Source organism: Hydractinia symbiolongicarpus, chromosome 8, assembly GCF_029227915.1.
Source record: "Hydractinia symbiolongicarpus strain clone_291-10 chromosome 8, HSymV2.1, whole genome shotgun sequence".
Lineage (NCBI taxonomy): Eukaryota > Metazoa > Cnidaria > Hydrozoa > Anthoathecata > Hydractiniidae > Hydractinia > Hydractinia symbiolongicarpus.
The window spans coordinates 3,349,551-3,366,058 of record NC_079882.1 but is presented as its reverse complement, the minus strand read 5'-3'; the positions used below and the strand labels follow the sequence as shown (position 1 = coordinate 3,366,058).

The 16,508-nt window shown below is 31.7% G+C and overlaps 1 protein-coding gene across 1 annotated transcript; it reads left to right on the top strand.

Moving 5' to 3' along the window:
* The first annotated feature begins 6,124 nt into the window (after positions 1 to 6,124).
* On the top strand, positions 6,125 to 16,470 carry LOC130654288 (uncharacterized). Its single transcript, XM_057456841.1, has 20 exons — positions 6,125 to 6,239; positions 6,572 to 6,675; positions 7,011 to 7,076; positions 7,264 to 7,299; positions 7,843 to 7,880; positions 8,940 to 9,058; positions 9,129 to 9,181; positions 9,672 to 9,726; positions 9,967 to 10,041; positions 10,375 to 10,659; positions 10,965 to 11,024; positions 11,584 to 11,723; positions 12,168 to 12,277; positions 12,739 to 12,779; positions 13,629 to 13,710; positions 13,794 to 13,882; positions 13,985 to 14,041; positions 14,489 to 14,550; positions 14,642 to 14,702; positions 15,228 to 16,470. The coding sequence occupies exons 1-20, from the start codon at positions 6,141 to 6,143 to the stop codon at positions 15,306 to 15,308; spliced, it is 1,713 nt and encodes a 570-aa protein (XP_057312824.1). The 5' UTR covers positions 6,125 to 6,140; the 3' UTR covers positions 15,309 to 16,470.
* Positions 16,471 to 16,508: the final 38 nt, after the last annotated feature.

Sequence of the window (16,508 nt, the reverse complement as noted above, 5' to 3'; positions counted from 1 at the left end):
AATCCAGTCGTCGCTGATCAAAAATATCTACAAAAATGCTCGATCGAGCACTTAAAATTAGAATTTCTTCACAACTGATTTCCGTTGCCATTATGTTGGCAATATTTTTTTGTAGTGAAATTGTTCAGCTGCCAATATCTTTCGTCATTCAAGTTTTATTAGGGCTCATAAATTCGATGCACTGATCTCCTAAGACGATAAAAAATGAAAATGGAGTGCAAGTCTTATTGACATACGTACCTTCTGGATGGTGAACTTGAAATAAGCCCCCCCCCCCGGGCTTAATCTATCGTTTACGGTAGGTTAGGGCATCATTAGATCATTAGGTTGTATATCGCAGAAGTGGCCGGTGACATGCTTCGAAAATTGTTAGAGTCTTTGCAGAGTCAATTGTTAGAGTCTTTGCAGAACATCTCTCCCCACAAAACCAAGGGCAGGGCTGACTTATTGCCTGCTGTGTCGGGTGGGAGAAAGAACTTATAGACTTCTTTTTAATACAATATACAATTTTTTTTATTATTATTACGAATCGAATAGAACGCAATGATGTGTTGGCAGATTTGCTATATTTTTAAAACTTTATTTAGCTTGTTTTTTCTTTGGTATTACATCACGAGAACATTCGTCTGAAAGCTGTATTAAGGTACAGGGCAGCTGACCTCTCCCATGTTCTGGTTATATTTAACTTGCATGGGTGCGTACTCTTCTTGCAGTATTCTCTGTGATGATGAAGGTCGGAATGACTTGTGGCATGGTTCCAAATGGTCTTTCGTCTTTCGTTGGAGTCTCAGTATAATGCACCAGTCGAGCATAAGAGTGTCAACATAAAGGAAAGGGGCCAACCTTAATGTTCTCTTTAGCTCATGTTCGTCATAATAACACGATCATTCTTCATAATCTTTGTGTTTTTGGTGGTGCTTATTTATTAGATTCTGTGAGAAAAATATATCGTAGGATCTCTAGAAAATTCTCTTAAAAAGTCTCTTACGTGAGCGATAAATCGCTCGCATAAATTTTTTTGCGCGTGTGTGGGCGTATGAGCATGCGATCACACGCGTCTCCTGATCAGGCCTGTTAAGTAGACAACTGCCTAAAATATCAATTCTATTCTCATGCTGCTAAGTAGAAAGGATAGAATCAAGAGCTTGAAACAGAAAATGTCATTGAAAGAGTTGAGAAACCAACTGACTGGGCCTCCAACATTGTCATAACACCAAAAACTGATCGAACAAAAATTAGAATAGGCATTGACTACATCCAAAAAATGCCAGCATGTATTATAAGGCATAAACTGAAGAGCTACAAGGTTACAATTTCCAGCTAATACATGAACCTATTAGGTTAATCTATCTGATGATCTCTGTCATCTAAAGCAAAAGCTGGCTTCATCAAACAAGAAGAATTTCCTTTATACTTGAGATTGTTCAACTCACGTTAAAAAAAATATCACACTTCAATCTCTTGCCATTTCTGTCAGAATACATTGACAAGAGGCAGAAAGAGCTATAACCCAACAATATGCAAGGAAACCAGTGTGAGTGATTTAGGTATTATAGTACGAGAAGACAGGATCATTAACCCATCACAGCTACAAAAAAAACTGTACAATTAGTGCACAAAAACCATCAAGGCAAATTCAAACCACTTATCAGAACGAAATTCAGTAATAATACACGGACAGACTTATAAATCAATGATGGATTTTTTATGTGGAAGAATAGACAACGTTCCACGTGCTATGAAACGAAAACTGCGAAGAAAAAAAATTCCAAGTTCTACCAAGTTAGTATTGTTCAAGAAAATTCTACTTAAGTAGAATAAGTGAAGTAGGCCCAGCCTCGTACAAAGTTATCTCAGTTGTATGAAGTTGGTTCGAATCAGAAAAGTTCAAATAAATTAGAATAAGTTAAGTAGGCCCAACCTCATATATAGCATTTGAAGTCGTACGAAGTTGGTATAGATAAAAAGAATGAAGTTTTAAGTGGGAGCAACGACATTGCCCAACCTCGTACACAGTTATTTAGGTTGTACGAAGTTGGTACAATCATTAGATAATAATGGTCAAAAATTAACGTTCAGAGAATATTTGAGATATTATAATGTTTACTGAATGTATTTAACAATGCTTAGATATTCATTTCTAAACCAAATTATTCGTTGCATAATTTTTGTACAGCAATTGTAATGCCAATCTTCCTACAAAATTACCCATCTTCGTACAAGCGCGAAAAATGATCAACCTCGTATATACAACGGGTAAATTTCGTACGGAACAGCTTGCCTCTGCAATCTGGAGTGAGCAATTCATACCTTGGGAGACTATTTAATTTATATCAATGCCTCCTGATAGTAGTATTATTAAATTCCAGCTTAATCACTATTCAGACCAGAATTAGGTCTGGGAGGTTTTTGAGTTTATGGAAGAGAAGTGATTCACTCTTTGTTTTGTTGGTGTGGAGAAGTGTTTCGAACGGAAGAGAACTGTTTTTATTAAAAGAGAAGCAAGCCATCATATGGGTCATCGCACACCAGAGACCTGGCATTTTGTCAGTAGGAAACACAGTTGCCATATTCTAGCAATTTCTAAAATTCTGGAGACAAAACAGGAAGAAACAAAATGCATCCAGCAGACATCTTTTTTCTCGCTATGAATGGCAACGACTTCATTTAGCACCGGGCTAAGTGGTCCCGACACACGACGTACAACATAACTAACAACCTTCATACTTTATCGACATAAAAAACCGACAGACGTTCAGTCATACTTTTCCAACCAAATGGACCCGACAAATGAAACCGCATTAATCTAATTTTATTATTTTCAAGAAAATATATATAAATATAAATATTAGTCTTAAAAATTTTAAAAAATACACAAATAACTTGATTACTATATACTCCTAACAGTACTTCAATACGTTATGTATGTCGACTTTACTTTGTATATTTATTGTCATTGCCTAAAATATCATAACAAACACGGGTTTTCAACGCAACGTGACTTTTTATTTCATCCTATCCTATTCCTGCTTGTGAGTCGGGTCAAGAATTTTGCCCCAAACTCGGTCCTCTAGGCATCGGCACTTTAATTGGAATCACCTTTTTAGATATGGGCACTTGAATACACGAGTTTACAGTTTCAGTTGTTTAAATAAATCTTTCTTTTGTTAGGAAGGTTCTGACCATAAAGAAAAGTGAAAAAAATTTTTTTGTGAAATATTTTGGAAAAAAATGTTACAATTCCTTCACATATATATGTTTTAAGTAGGGTTAATGCGAACAACATAATGAGTTTTCATGCCGTGAGACTAATCATTTCTTCAGAAAATGTAAAATATTCATAATGCCTACGGTCAAAACCTTACTAAATTCACATTGTTTACTTACTTTTTTTAATATAGAAAATGAGTGAAAAACTTAAACTATTTTTCACCTTGCTTAGGTAGGAAAAAATTAGAGGAAAAAAATAATTGCGACCATAGATTTCTCTTTTAGGGTGGGAAATGTTGGAGGCCACAAATTCCCTGTCTAGGGCAGTTATAACTGTATTTTTTTAAAATATTTTACAAAATCAATGCTCAGAATTCGTATTTTGAGCCATGAAATTATCTCACCCTCTTATCTTAGACATTCCATTCCTCCTCTCTGGAGTTGGCTTTCGTAAAATATTGAGGCTACAAACCGCTACTTGTGGCAAAAAATACTTGCTTTAAGAAAACTTTTTTTGTAACTCTTGGCCTTCTTTCTCAGACCAGCATGGTAACCATGTTAATCAAGTGTAGTTATCCATATACACTTGATAATAGTTTACAGCCTTAATAATGTTTCCGTGGAAAGAAATATGCTAAAAAAGAGTTTTTTCAGCCCCCACATCGTTCTGCCTGCCATGCAGTTGTTAGAGTCTTACGGCTTAAGGCCGAAAATGTAAACATTAAAAAAGGTCTATATATAGCGAAGTTCTTAAAAGAACTGTTTTTGATATTTTTTTATAGGATGTATATACTAGATAAATACCTTATATATAAACTTTTTTTTAACACCTTTCTCTTCAAGTGCCTTCTTCCAACTGTAAGCATGCCATGGTACAAGAAATACACCCTTACGATAATTCGGGAAAACTAACACTCCATCTCGGCTTATTTTGCGATCGGAGGAGATAGACATCACACTATTATTAAAAAGAAAACATGTTCTTTCATGATAACTTTTCTTGTTGCATTTTGTTTTTAATGAAAAGTACACATAAGTTGTATTTTGTCATTATTAACATTTCCTGAAAATTTGAAAGAAATTAATATGAAGGAAGTTAAAAAACTGGAGAAAACACGCTTTTGTCTCCAACAAAGTCTTACTTCTGATATTGTAAAACGATGGAGAGCCATAGGAATGCAGGTACAATTGAATTATAGTAAAGGTGTGTTGCATTCCAGACAAGTTCCGGATAGCGCAGGTGGGAGGACAACCACCAAATTCAATTTTGAAAGTTGCCCAAACTCACCCTTTCATATGCGGGCGTTTAAAGCTTATTGGCATCCTCTTCACACAATGGGGACTAGTACTTTTAACTGCTACACAACACAAGTATAATTCATATGAAAACTAACGAACAGGACCATGTAATGATAAAGTTTGCTGTAGTTTGCTTAAAAACTGTCAAAACAGGCTGTAGAAGGGGAGAGCGATTGCTCTTGCTCACGCAAAGACTCGCCCAATTCTAAAAAATTAGAAGCTAGATAAGCCATTAATTGCTTCCCTAACTTCACAAAATTTTGTCTGGCTGAGCAATATTAATTCATCTCACATGGAAATTAATGTTATATATTTCTTATTATTTGCATTAAAAAAAACTGAAGTATATAAAGAAAACAAGATAAAATAGATAAATTTTATAATAAAATATGGGTTTATAGACTTATTCTATTTATTCAGATTGCTTGCCCAGTCTAAGTTATTGTAACTTTGGGGGAGTGGTTTATTGCTTAGCTGTTATTTTCTTATTGATAGACTTGTAATACCATGTTTTGGTTTTCTTAAAAACTGTCAAAAGAGGCTATGGAAGGCTAATATGGTTTTATAGTTTTTTTGAAAACTGTCAAAACGAAACCATAAAAGGCTTATATGGTGTTGTAGTTCACTTTAAAAAATCATTAAAACAGAACTGCAAAAGGTTAATGTTGCATTGTAGTTTGCTTAAAAATGATCAAAATGGTACTGTAGAAGGCTAAAACGGAGTTGTAGATTGCATGAAAATTATTAAATTGGTAGCTATATACCGTAAAAGGTAATACACCCTAGTTAGCTTGGAAAGTGTGAAAACGGCGTCATAGAAGACTAATATGGTGCTGCAGTTCTTTTAACTGTCAAGCAGGCTCGTAAAAGGCTAATAAGACTTTTTTAAACAGAAAATTTACTAAGAAATAATCATCTCTTTAAGTGAAATGGGAAGTACCTTGTAAGCCCATGTCCATTTTCTGTCAGCACAGATCTCATTTTGGATATTATCCATGAGATTGTCTAATTGTGATAAAAATGCACCTTTGGTAAAATTGATAAAATAAAGTGAAAGAAATAACTTTTTAAACTTTCTTTCCATCCTATATTTTATAAAAGATATTTATTTTGTCTCAAATAAAAGAACCCTACTTTGTTCTACAAACTGCACAAAAATTTTTATTTTTTATAATTCGGTCCCCTTTTTAACGGCAAAATGTTTCTTTTAGTTGTCATAAATTTATGTATTTCAGACAATGTCTCAATAGTTAAAGACAAAGACATGATGTGAACACGTCTATTAGTGATAATAATATAAAAGACACTCACTGTCTCATACAGGCAGTAAAACAAAAAAACTATCAGAAATTACAGAATTAATAAATCAAACACATCTAATCAAACAACAAAATGAACCAAGTCTAGTTTAGCCAGCCTTCAACCACAAGTTATGCAACCAATAATCAGACAAATAGAAATGTTCCCAAACCAACCAATGCTTCAGTAAATAATGAAAAATTCTGCATTTAAACAAAACAGGATGAGATTTTGTTTGCATCTAGCAATGAGCAATTGTGTTTTCTTGCATCATTCTTATGATTACTATATTCACTTTCTATGTAAATGTAGTAAATTATATCAAGAGAGATATGTTCAAAGAAAGTTATCACAAAGCGAAGCTGATTATGGAACAAGATGGTTTCTTAAATGAAAGTTCACCAAAAGGTGCCATGTTTCATATGATAAAAGTAAGTATATAATTTTATTTATCACAAAAGCAGGGATGTGTTAGCAATCATTTAGTCACTTGCTTAACCTGTAATGAGCACTGTGAACAAATAAATAAATAAATTGCAGGTTACAAAAAGTTTATTTTCTTTTTGGCCAAAACATTTATTATTCATCATATTGTAAGGTTCTTACAAAAATATTTGTTATGCAAATTAAATATGCAAATTAAGATATTTCCCTTGGCAAGACAACTGTGATGCTGTTTTTTCTCAGCTATAGATCTACCTATATCATTGTCAACAGTTAATAAAAAATTAATTTCATAAAAGTAATTATATTTTATCTCTAGGAAGAATATGAAGGTTTCATCAAATTACTTGAAGAGGAATTAAAGTTAAACATTTTCCTAAATGAAGAAATATCTAAAGCATCTCTAAAAAAATCAACAAAGAGGTGCTACAAGAGATCATTACGTTTTTTCCTAGTCTTTCCTAAGCAAATCTCTTATGTAGAGGTATGCATGCAGATTAGAAATTGCATTTCACAAGTTTTTAAGCTAATATGCTGTTTTTGCAAAGCACTTTATGAGAAAAGAATTTGAAATTTACTAATATATTATTTTTTTTTTGTTTGTTTGTTTTATAGATATTTTTTGTTATAAAATCAATTAACTGCACCATAATGCTTTTAAATTTAGAATGTATATGTCTTAGTTCTAATTTAAGTCTTGTTTCATTCCTAAAGTTTGATTGCCATTTTGTTTCAATAATTTTTTTTTTTTAATTTAGAAACATTGACTTGTACGATGTCAGCCTTAAAAGGAAGCTAGCGATTTTAAAAGAAGATAACTGCAGGTGCGAAAATTATTTTTTTTCAAAAACCTAACTGCAAAGTTATGGTATGTTTTGATCAACTTTTTTGCGATCTTATGATGTCTTTTTACCATGTGAAAAGTAAAAGTATATCACATTTTCAGTAAGCTATCTTTAAGAATTTGTTGTCACCTGTATAAAGACCTATTAGGTTTTTTTATTGTTATAGGTTAAAAGAATCTTTAAAACTGGAAGAACATAAAAAGTATTTCTTTTTTTTTTTTACAAAAAAGTATTCTGACTCAAAGTGGTAGCGTTAGTTGTGCTTTTTATTATTATTGTACATCATCCTCACACCTCTTTCATTCTTTTTTTATATAATAATTCTGTTTGTTGTCGGAATTTATCATCATTTTATTTTATTGTTGTAAAGGACAAACAGTAATAGTAAAACTACCATACATATTGTTTGTACATTTGACTTAAGTTCCCATCCTGTATAATATTCATCATCATCATCATCATCATTCTCAGCTTAACGTCCGTTTTCCATGCTAGCATGGGTTGGACGGGGTATATTAATGACCCTCTTCCAATTCTTGAAGTAAAATATATAAATAAATAAATACCATAATTTGAATATTTTTATCAGGTACAGGCAACTGTCAACAAAAACTTCTAAAGTAAATTGAAATTGTTAAAAAAGTATATACTTGTAGATTCATGAAATAATATTTTGCAAACTTAAAATATATGTTTAAAGTGTATATGCTATTTGTGCTTGCAAACCTTTGTTTTATTTCATTAGAAGTTTGTTGGAGAAGAAGCACAAAGCTGCTATAAAAGGTGAAATTACATTCTTCTACCAAAATTTTAGTAATAGAAAAAGTTGATGATATATACCCCCCCTTTATAACTTATCTATATTATCCAGAATTGTTTTTACAACGAAAATTTGTATGTGTATAATCCTTTTACAACTTGACATTAAAACATTTTTTGCGACAATAATAAGCTTAACACAACAGGGTCATGTTTTCATCTGTTCAGTTAATCTCAATAATGAAGTTAATTTTTGAGCGTAACAAAAATGTCATATTGGTAATTTCCAAATGATTTGAAACCCACCAAATATGTAATACATACTTGGTGGAAATTGCAGAGATATTTAAAAAACAATCAGGCGCCCCATAGTGACTGCAAGGGTTGACAAGTACATTATCCAAATCTCAATAATGAAGTTAATTTTTGAGCGTAACAAAAATGTCATATTGGTAATTTCCAAATGATTTGAAACCCACCAAATATGTAATACATACTTGGTGGAAATTGCAGAGATATTTAAAAAACAATCAGGCGCCCCATAGTGACTGCAAGGGTTGACAAGTACATTATCCACTAATATCTTTGTTTTTATTAGTAGTATGAGTTTTATGAACTCATACTACTAATAATAACATACCCAAGCTTCGTGAACAAGGCACATTGTAGGAAATAGTAGTGAAAAATGTAACATTTTAAAAATCACTCATACTGTAACTTATGTCGCCTTCTTAATACAAAACATTTTATCTATACCTGGTTTTATACTACCAGACAAACTTGCAGTAAGAGTAAAAACAGAACAACTCCTTTGTGTTTTTTAAAATTTATGAAAGTGATTTTATTTATGTAAAGGTTTAAGAAAAAGTTAAACAGATCAAGTGTCGCATTTTTTCATGAATTCTTATTTTTATTTATTTATCATTTGTAACATGTCCATACGTTATGTCTGAGTCAATCAGGCAACCATACATTTCTGAATTACACTTTCATTTACTCTAAATATTTCATTAATTTTGACATTAACAATAACAGTGTCGTATCCTAACTAGGTAGAATATATTAAAACTTGTTTTGTTACAGCAAAGCAATATGAACATCTAATAGGAAGAGGAATATTGGGTCTTTCAGATAGGGACTTGTGTCAAATGCTTCATATGACACCGTATGAATGGGCTGATCCCACCTGTTTAATAGAGAAGGTAAAATAAGCCTTTTGTTATTACATTTTACACTTAAGAAATGGCATTTAATAAATTATAACCTTTTTAGCTTGGAGTAATTCAGAAGAAAAAAATGGAGCTTGAGAATGATTTAAAATTTAGGTATGCTAATTCTGTTGCAATGTGTGTTACTTTTTACTGTTTCCTGTGTTAACCTGACTTGAAAAATCATGGAATTTTGTGTAAATTCTGATGTAAAGAAGTAATACAAACAAAGGCAACCTACTGAAGACTAAATAAAAAATAAAAAACAGACTAGCATTTAATAATAAAAAAGATCATTACCAGACAACAATATAATAATTGTTTTGGATGAGCTTATTAGTAACTCATTATACATGTTGATTTCTTTTCCTGGAAAAAGTCATTGTTAGTATAAACATTGGACTGCTAAATTATTTTTTATTAGTTTTATTGTGATTGGTTAAACTTTTTAAAACTACAGTGTACACTCTCATTATGTTATATGTGATTTTCACAACTTTTTTTATGACTTTTAAACTCGTTTTTTTTTACTATTGCTTACATTTGCGTAATTTGTGAAAATAGAGAATTCTAGAAGCCTTAGTTAACATACAGATTCTTTGTCTAGATTCGTCAAACAAAGTAACTATCAATCATTGCTTCAATCTACTTTAAAGAAAGAGGTAAAAGTATTAATCAAGTCTAAAAATCCTTCCAAGAATCGGCAAAGAGAGAAATATTAAAAATGCTCAACTTTATGCATGACCCTTAAATAAACCTCCAAATTTGTTAATTCGAAAATTTGTTTATTTTTTATGCATTAAAAATTGTTACACAGTCTTGCAGTTAGACCTGCCTTCCAAAAACTCTGTTGGTGAAACTTTCTGTTCTTAATAAGTTAATCCCTTGCTTTTATACTGCAGGCTCAATGTGAAACACTTGGAGCTATTAACAGCACATTGAAAACACAGGTGAAAAGGTTAAAGCTGGCAATTGAAGTATGTTTTGGTATTCTAGTATTTTAGTTTATTTTTTCAAATATATTGCAATCCGGAAATTTTCAAATTTTGCTGTATAGATAAACAACCCGAAACGTTTTATTTGACTTTAAAAACATAGTGTAATGGAATCAATCACCAAATAGGAAGTAGTTCACCCGAAAGAAGTATACTGTCTTTGGTCAGGAATAAATTATTTTCTTCGCGTTAATTATTCAAAACGCAAGTGTAAAATTGTAATATATACTCAGAACCTGCTCTAGCTGGTCTTTCAAATAAAAGGAAAACCCTGACATTCTAATTCTTATCCGAATGTCCATATTTTTACAATAGGCTGCACAGATTTCTGCTTATCATGAATACCCATATGGTAAAAGAAACGATCGATCAATGGCCTCTATTGTTGAGATGGTGCTTCAAAATTTCCACGATAAGAAAGAAGAAAGGGCTGAAATTGCAAATACAATTAATGATCAAATCAAAATGTCATTGTTGGATGATAATTCATCCGAAAGCAAGTCACGAAATACCTTAAGCATTGATTCAGGTCTGAAGAAAAAGCTAGATAATATTGATCAACCAAAATCATTTGATGAAAGAAAAAGCTTTTTTGATGATGTAAAATATTAATTTCCTTCTTTTTCCAATTCCAATTTTTTAAAAGGGTAGATATTTTGGCGTTCAGGTATGACAAAACAACAAGTGGGCCATTCGTTTTAAAAGACAATATAAGAGTGGAATATGTCTGTACAGGTGTTTTCTATGAAAAATAAAATGAACCGTACTTATTACAAGGACTAGGTTGATCTTTTAGACAATTCCATTCCAACAACACATTTTCCTTATTCTTGGTATAACTGATTTTTTATGCGGATTTATACTAACTTTTACAGCAGCTGCTTATTTACTAATTTTTTTTACAGGATCCAATGAAAGAACAGGAAGCAGAGATGACCATGGATTTTGTTGAGCATTTTAGTTTGGTATATATGTTTTTATAGATTTCACTTTATCTGTCTCTTTTTTTAAAGTGTGGTGTTCAGTGATTTGCACAGGCCTATATCATTATATTTTGTACTAATCGTAAGTCTGTGGTAATCCACCAGATTTCAACCCAGCTCACAGACGAAAAGTCAAGTATTTTAATATTGAGTTGTTGTTAGTTCGTGGAAAACCCACGGAAATTCACGCATCATAGCAAAGTGGATGGAAATATATTGCATTTGTTATCATTAACTTTGGCCGACAGGCAGACATAATACGGTTATATTTATAGAGATAGTCAATAGGCCACGAGTTCCCTCTTCCCTTATATATTGTATTTTGTGTTTCCGTAGCACAACGTTTTTCAGATAGATGGAATGCTGGTATTTTGAACACATGAAATACGGCTATTATTAGCAGGGAAAATAATAATAAAAATGAAATTTTAGGCATTATTTTTTGGGAATGGAAATTTCCCATGAAAGTTCAAATTTCACAGATCTGCATTAGATTAATAAAATTTTTGTTCTGTATATATGTATTTTGCTTTATATTCAGCTATTTTCCTCCAGAAAGTTCAAAGAAGCAGCCTTTCATGCTATATACGCACCAAAAGGTGTGCTACGAACGCCTCAAACATTAAAGTATTTTAAAGAGCTTGACACTATCTTAAAAAAGAAAAAGAAGACGAACAATCAGTATGTAGTTTTTCTATCCTCTCCTAAATGCTTCTACTAAATTGGTGTTATTTACACTAATGTTTGTTACCTGGGTACAAATTTTTTTCGGGAGAGTTTTTTGTGAAATCTATTATTGCAGATAAGTGGGAAATGAGGATCAATGGCCTAAGTCCTATAGGAAATCGATATACAAAAACATTTTATTGTAGAGATTTTTGCTTTTGGGTTTGGTGGCTAATTTTCAATTTACTACTTTTTCTGTCAGAAAAAAATCAATGATAGGTGAACACACAAAAACTGAGATTGTCCTAGATGGCAAAAACTTCAAATATTAAAAGTGGGTGGGGAATAAGAATATCCTGACTGGAAAAATTAATAGTGAGGCAAATACTATTGGAGACTCGTGAGAAGCCTGTTTGTTTGTATGACTTGCGATACATGATGCAGCCGTATTTTTATTAGATCGTATCTTCTTCATTATTGCAAGCTTCTTATGTCTACCATTGATGTGGTTGGGAAACAACCTTCTACCTGGGAAACAATTGAATGTTTTAAATGTGCAATATCTGAAGGTAAAAGCTATTTCACTTTCTCATCGACTTTGAGCTTACATGGCATTTTTAGTGTAAAGTGATGTCGAGATGACGTCATGATAGTATACAGTTTTCATCAAGTTTTGTTATTACATATATAAAGAAGGAGTCAGTAGAAGTATATATGCCTTAAGGACATTTTACGCGGGCGAAAAACTGAACAGAAAAAAAATGTCTTTGATTTGTCATTTTTTTCATAAATTAAAAGAACACTTTGAAAGATCCTTTATGATTTTGCAGTGATAATTTGTGTTTAAAATAGTGTGTCATCTACGATAGTTCCTGAAAAATTCTTTCCAAGAAAATTAGTTTCGCACTCGAAATTCAATAAAAAAGAAAAAAATATGCAGATATAAAACATCCACAACATCCAACTTTCTGTCTCGTGTTGGATTTCTAACATTTAAGATATTTAAGTTAGATAAGTTGTTATGTTATAGACTGCATTGATCTGGCAGAGTATTGGTTAGCAAAAGATCAAGTGAGTAATAGGTTATTTGTTAGAATATGAACGTATGAAGTAATAAACACTCATAAAGTTGCAGTAACGCGATTCATTTTTACGATAAATGCTTCCAAATAGTGTGTTCTAGGAAAAATACCAGAGGTGAAATGGTAAGAGTGCGTTCAGATTGTAATCATGGGTTTAAAGAAAATATTCCTAGCGATAGCAACAAGTTAAACACATAATAAACCAAAATTTGCACAAACTGGGTTAAACATCACAACAGACCTTTATCTCCATGGCATTACTCGCCTAATATCTGTTTTATTATCTGCTATGTTAAGAATCTACTCAAAACTATAGGTAACTGTTGTGGAGGCGATTGGTCATTTGTTACTTAACTCTTGTAAATGCACAGCAAGGTAAATGTTTGTACTAAAATCATAACAAAAGCCTTTGTTTTTCGTTGACTATAATGTTTGTAAGATAGCAAAGGATTTTTCTAGCTTAGTACCAGTTTTCTGAGTGTTGATAATCATTAGAATCCACACTGTTTGGAGCTATGTAATTAGAGAAAAGTATTGTTTGTTTTTATTAGTTTGTTTCGTTATAGGAAGTGTTGTTGCAAGAATGTTATGTTAGCAGAAGTAGTGTTTCGAAGATTAGCTGAACATTATCATGTAGAAAAAATATTTTATCTTTTATAATTGTAGAGTAATTTCTACAAAGGAGTAACTTGTACATATTGATATAGTTTTAGTAAACACGCGAGATGATAGTTCTATTCTTTCAGATTGTACAAATAGCTCGAATTCCGTCATGTGACAGTGACAATATTACGTTGACTAAGACGATGACGATTGATTTTTGTCGTTAATATTTCAGGTGGTAAATGTGTTGGTACGTCAAGAGCGGTATGCAACAGCATTATCGTATGCCAAAACTGATGCACAATTCACAGCCGTAGGTCAGTGTGAATTAAAAATATGGTGGTTAAATTTAACATAATACCTTTTTGGTTTTTCATGAGTTAGTACTGTGTTTTTGTAGATTTTGCTAGAATGCTTGAGGACGATGAAAGTTGCAGTGAACTCAGTTATTTGCTGATAACTTTACACAAAGACATACACATTGAGGAGGTCTGTTTTTGTTGTTTTTTGTTGTTTTTTGTTGTTTTTCCATGTTTGTTTTTTACAAAAGCGTGTACATAAGTTGTGTCTAACATTTTGAGTTATTATTAGATAATCCTAGTTCTCGTTGCATCAGATCATGAAAAGAATGCTATCGTTTTAAGCAAGGTTAGAGGGGCACATAATTGTTTATCATACCTAAAACATGTTTGATCAGATTGTCAAGATGGCCAATGTTCTGTCTTGTATGATCGTCTCTTTTGTCATCTTTATCTTTTAATAGAATGTAAGTCAATATGTTTAACACTTCCAGCACGCAATTTTCTGTGAAAATTGACTTTTAAATTAACCAAACTTGAAAAAATGCGTGAAACCTTCCACTTCTCTTCGTTTTTATGTTAAGTATACTCCTGCAGTGTTTACTGCAGTTAATAGCGATATCGCAGTAAAATTTTAAAAATTATCTACAAAAAAAAAAAATTAAAAGAACAAAATCAAAATTATTTCGTGTTGTTATCTTGTTGTATGTGTACCCTCGTAGGTTTAAAACATGCTTCTTTAATACAACCAAATACCGTACTCACCAAACAATTTTTCACACATTGTTTTTTTTAGCACTGTGTTGATCATAATCGACCGCCGAAGTTCGGAATTAATCATTTTGCACAGTTTCACGAGTAAGTTTGTCCTCAATACTGCATGTCCATGATTTGAATTCATTTTCACTATATCTTCTATACAATTCTAAATTTGTTTCTTTTTTACTAGCCAGATGCATGTTGCTGAACGCTTTACCATGTTGTGTTTCCAAGAGAATTTGCAAGAAATTGTAAGACACCTTTTTAAATGGGTTTTATTTACACCAGATGATTCTTTATGGATGGAAATTGTTAAAAAGCCTTACATTAAGCATGACTGAGGAAAAATTCAATTTAGTGTGAATTTATTTTACAAAGGCAAAAAATTTTATAAATTTGTTGGCGCTGATTTTCTTTCGTTTTTTTAACATGCATACGATTTTTAGAAATTTTAACCTAAAAACTAGAAATTTGAAATTAAATTGGAAAATAAAAAAAGAATTTACCGTTAATTATAATCTAGTAAAAAATAATAAAATTTTAGAAATGTTTGTGTAAAAAATAAAGGAGAAGTTAAATGCTGTGAACTTCAATTTAATGTACCCAATTTCGCCTCTTTTTTTTGCGCGGTAAAATTTTTACAAATGAAGTACTTTCCCATTTTTCTTATTTTTGATTTTCTGGTTAGCAAATATGTCATATTTCAGAGATCCGTATGTATTTCTGTTTTACTTTTAAGTTAAATAGTCTGTTAGTAATGAGGTATTCTTTTTAAGGGTTATGATTTCATGAGCGCGTGTATCCTATCACATGTGATCAACAATGGATCGACCGCTGCTGCATTCACCTCAAATTGAAAGCACGCTGTTTGTGTGCAAGTTCTGAATAACATACGAAGACAAATGAAGGATTTTTATTTTATGCGTTCTGAGTAAGGATTGATGTTGTTTCGTGTTAAGAAGATCGAAGAAGTTTTTGCGATATGTTACGACGAAATATGAAATATGTGTCGCCATAAAGAGTTTTATTATTTTCCCACCTTGTAGGTCGTTATTTTACACACCAACATTCCAAACAAAACACATACGGAGTGTCTACTCTGTCAGAAAAGAAAAATTTCATTAAAAAGTCAAAAATATCAGCATTTTTTATGTTTAAAGAAAATGTCAGGAATTTTAGGTTTGATTGTCAGTTAGATTTATTTTCATTTTTTCAAAATAATGGCATGAATTAAATTTCAAACCCGTTCTTAAAGAAAGTAGGATTAATTGTGTTTATTACGCTTGTATAAAAAAAACACTTTCTTGAAAATTAAGTACGTACCAACAATAGATGAAAAATAAGGAATGTCAGGAATTTTAGTCACAGGAAAATAAGGTGTTAATATTGAGCGGACACAGGACAAGACAAAGAGAGCAAGGTTTGTTCAAAAACAAGTGTCGAATTTACTGAAAATAAACTTTTTCCTGCTTCCCCCTTTGTGAATATTGGAATTCAGAATTAATTCCCTTTCGGTTATCAGGGAGATAATTTCGGTTCTCAGGGAAATAATTTTCAATGCCGTAGCGTGTTTACTCAGAATTCGCCCTTCCAATACTTGCTGTTTTGATTTTAAAATTTTGATTTCCAAAGTATGCATCCTTAGTTAAATTTAATGTTTAAAATTTTATTTAATTCAAGCCATTCAATAATTATATGATTGCTTGAGGCGTGGGTGATCATTTTTGTGACGTACTGTTAATAAAATAATTAGCGGTAGCTGGTGGTTCTAGATTTGTTGCGATGGTTTACAAGAGGTAGGGAGTCGTAAAAAATGAAGGAACAACCAGTCTCAACGTGTGTTTTGATGCTGCAAACGCCCCCAACCTTTTATGCAACATTTATTATTTGTGTTTAATAAAACTTTCGACGGTATTTCAAATATTGTATAAAATCGATATTCCCATTCACCCAATAAAGTTTCAATAATTCAAAATTTCCTCATTTAAGCAATTTTATCGAGCCCTTTAAATTACAAATTTTTAAATAATTTTAACTCAATTTAACGCAAAGTTTCG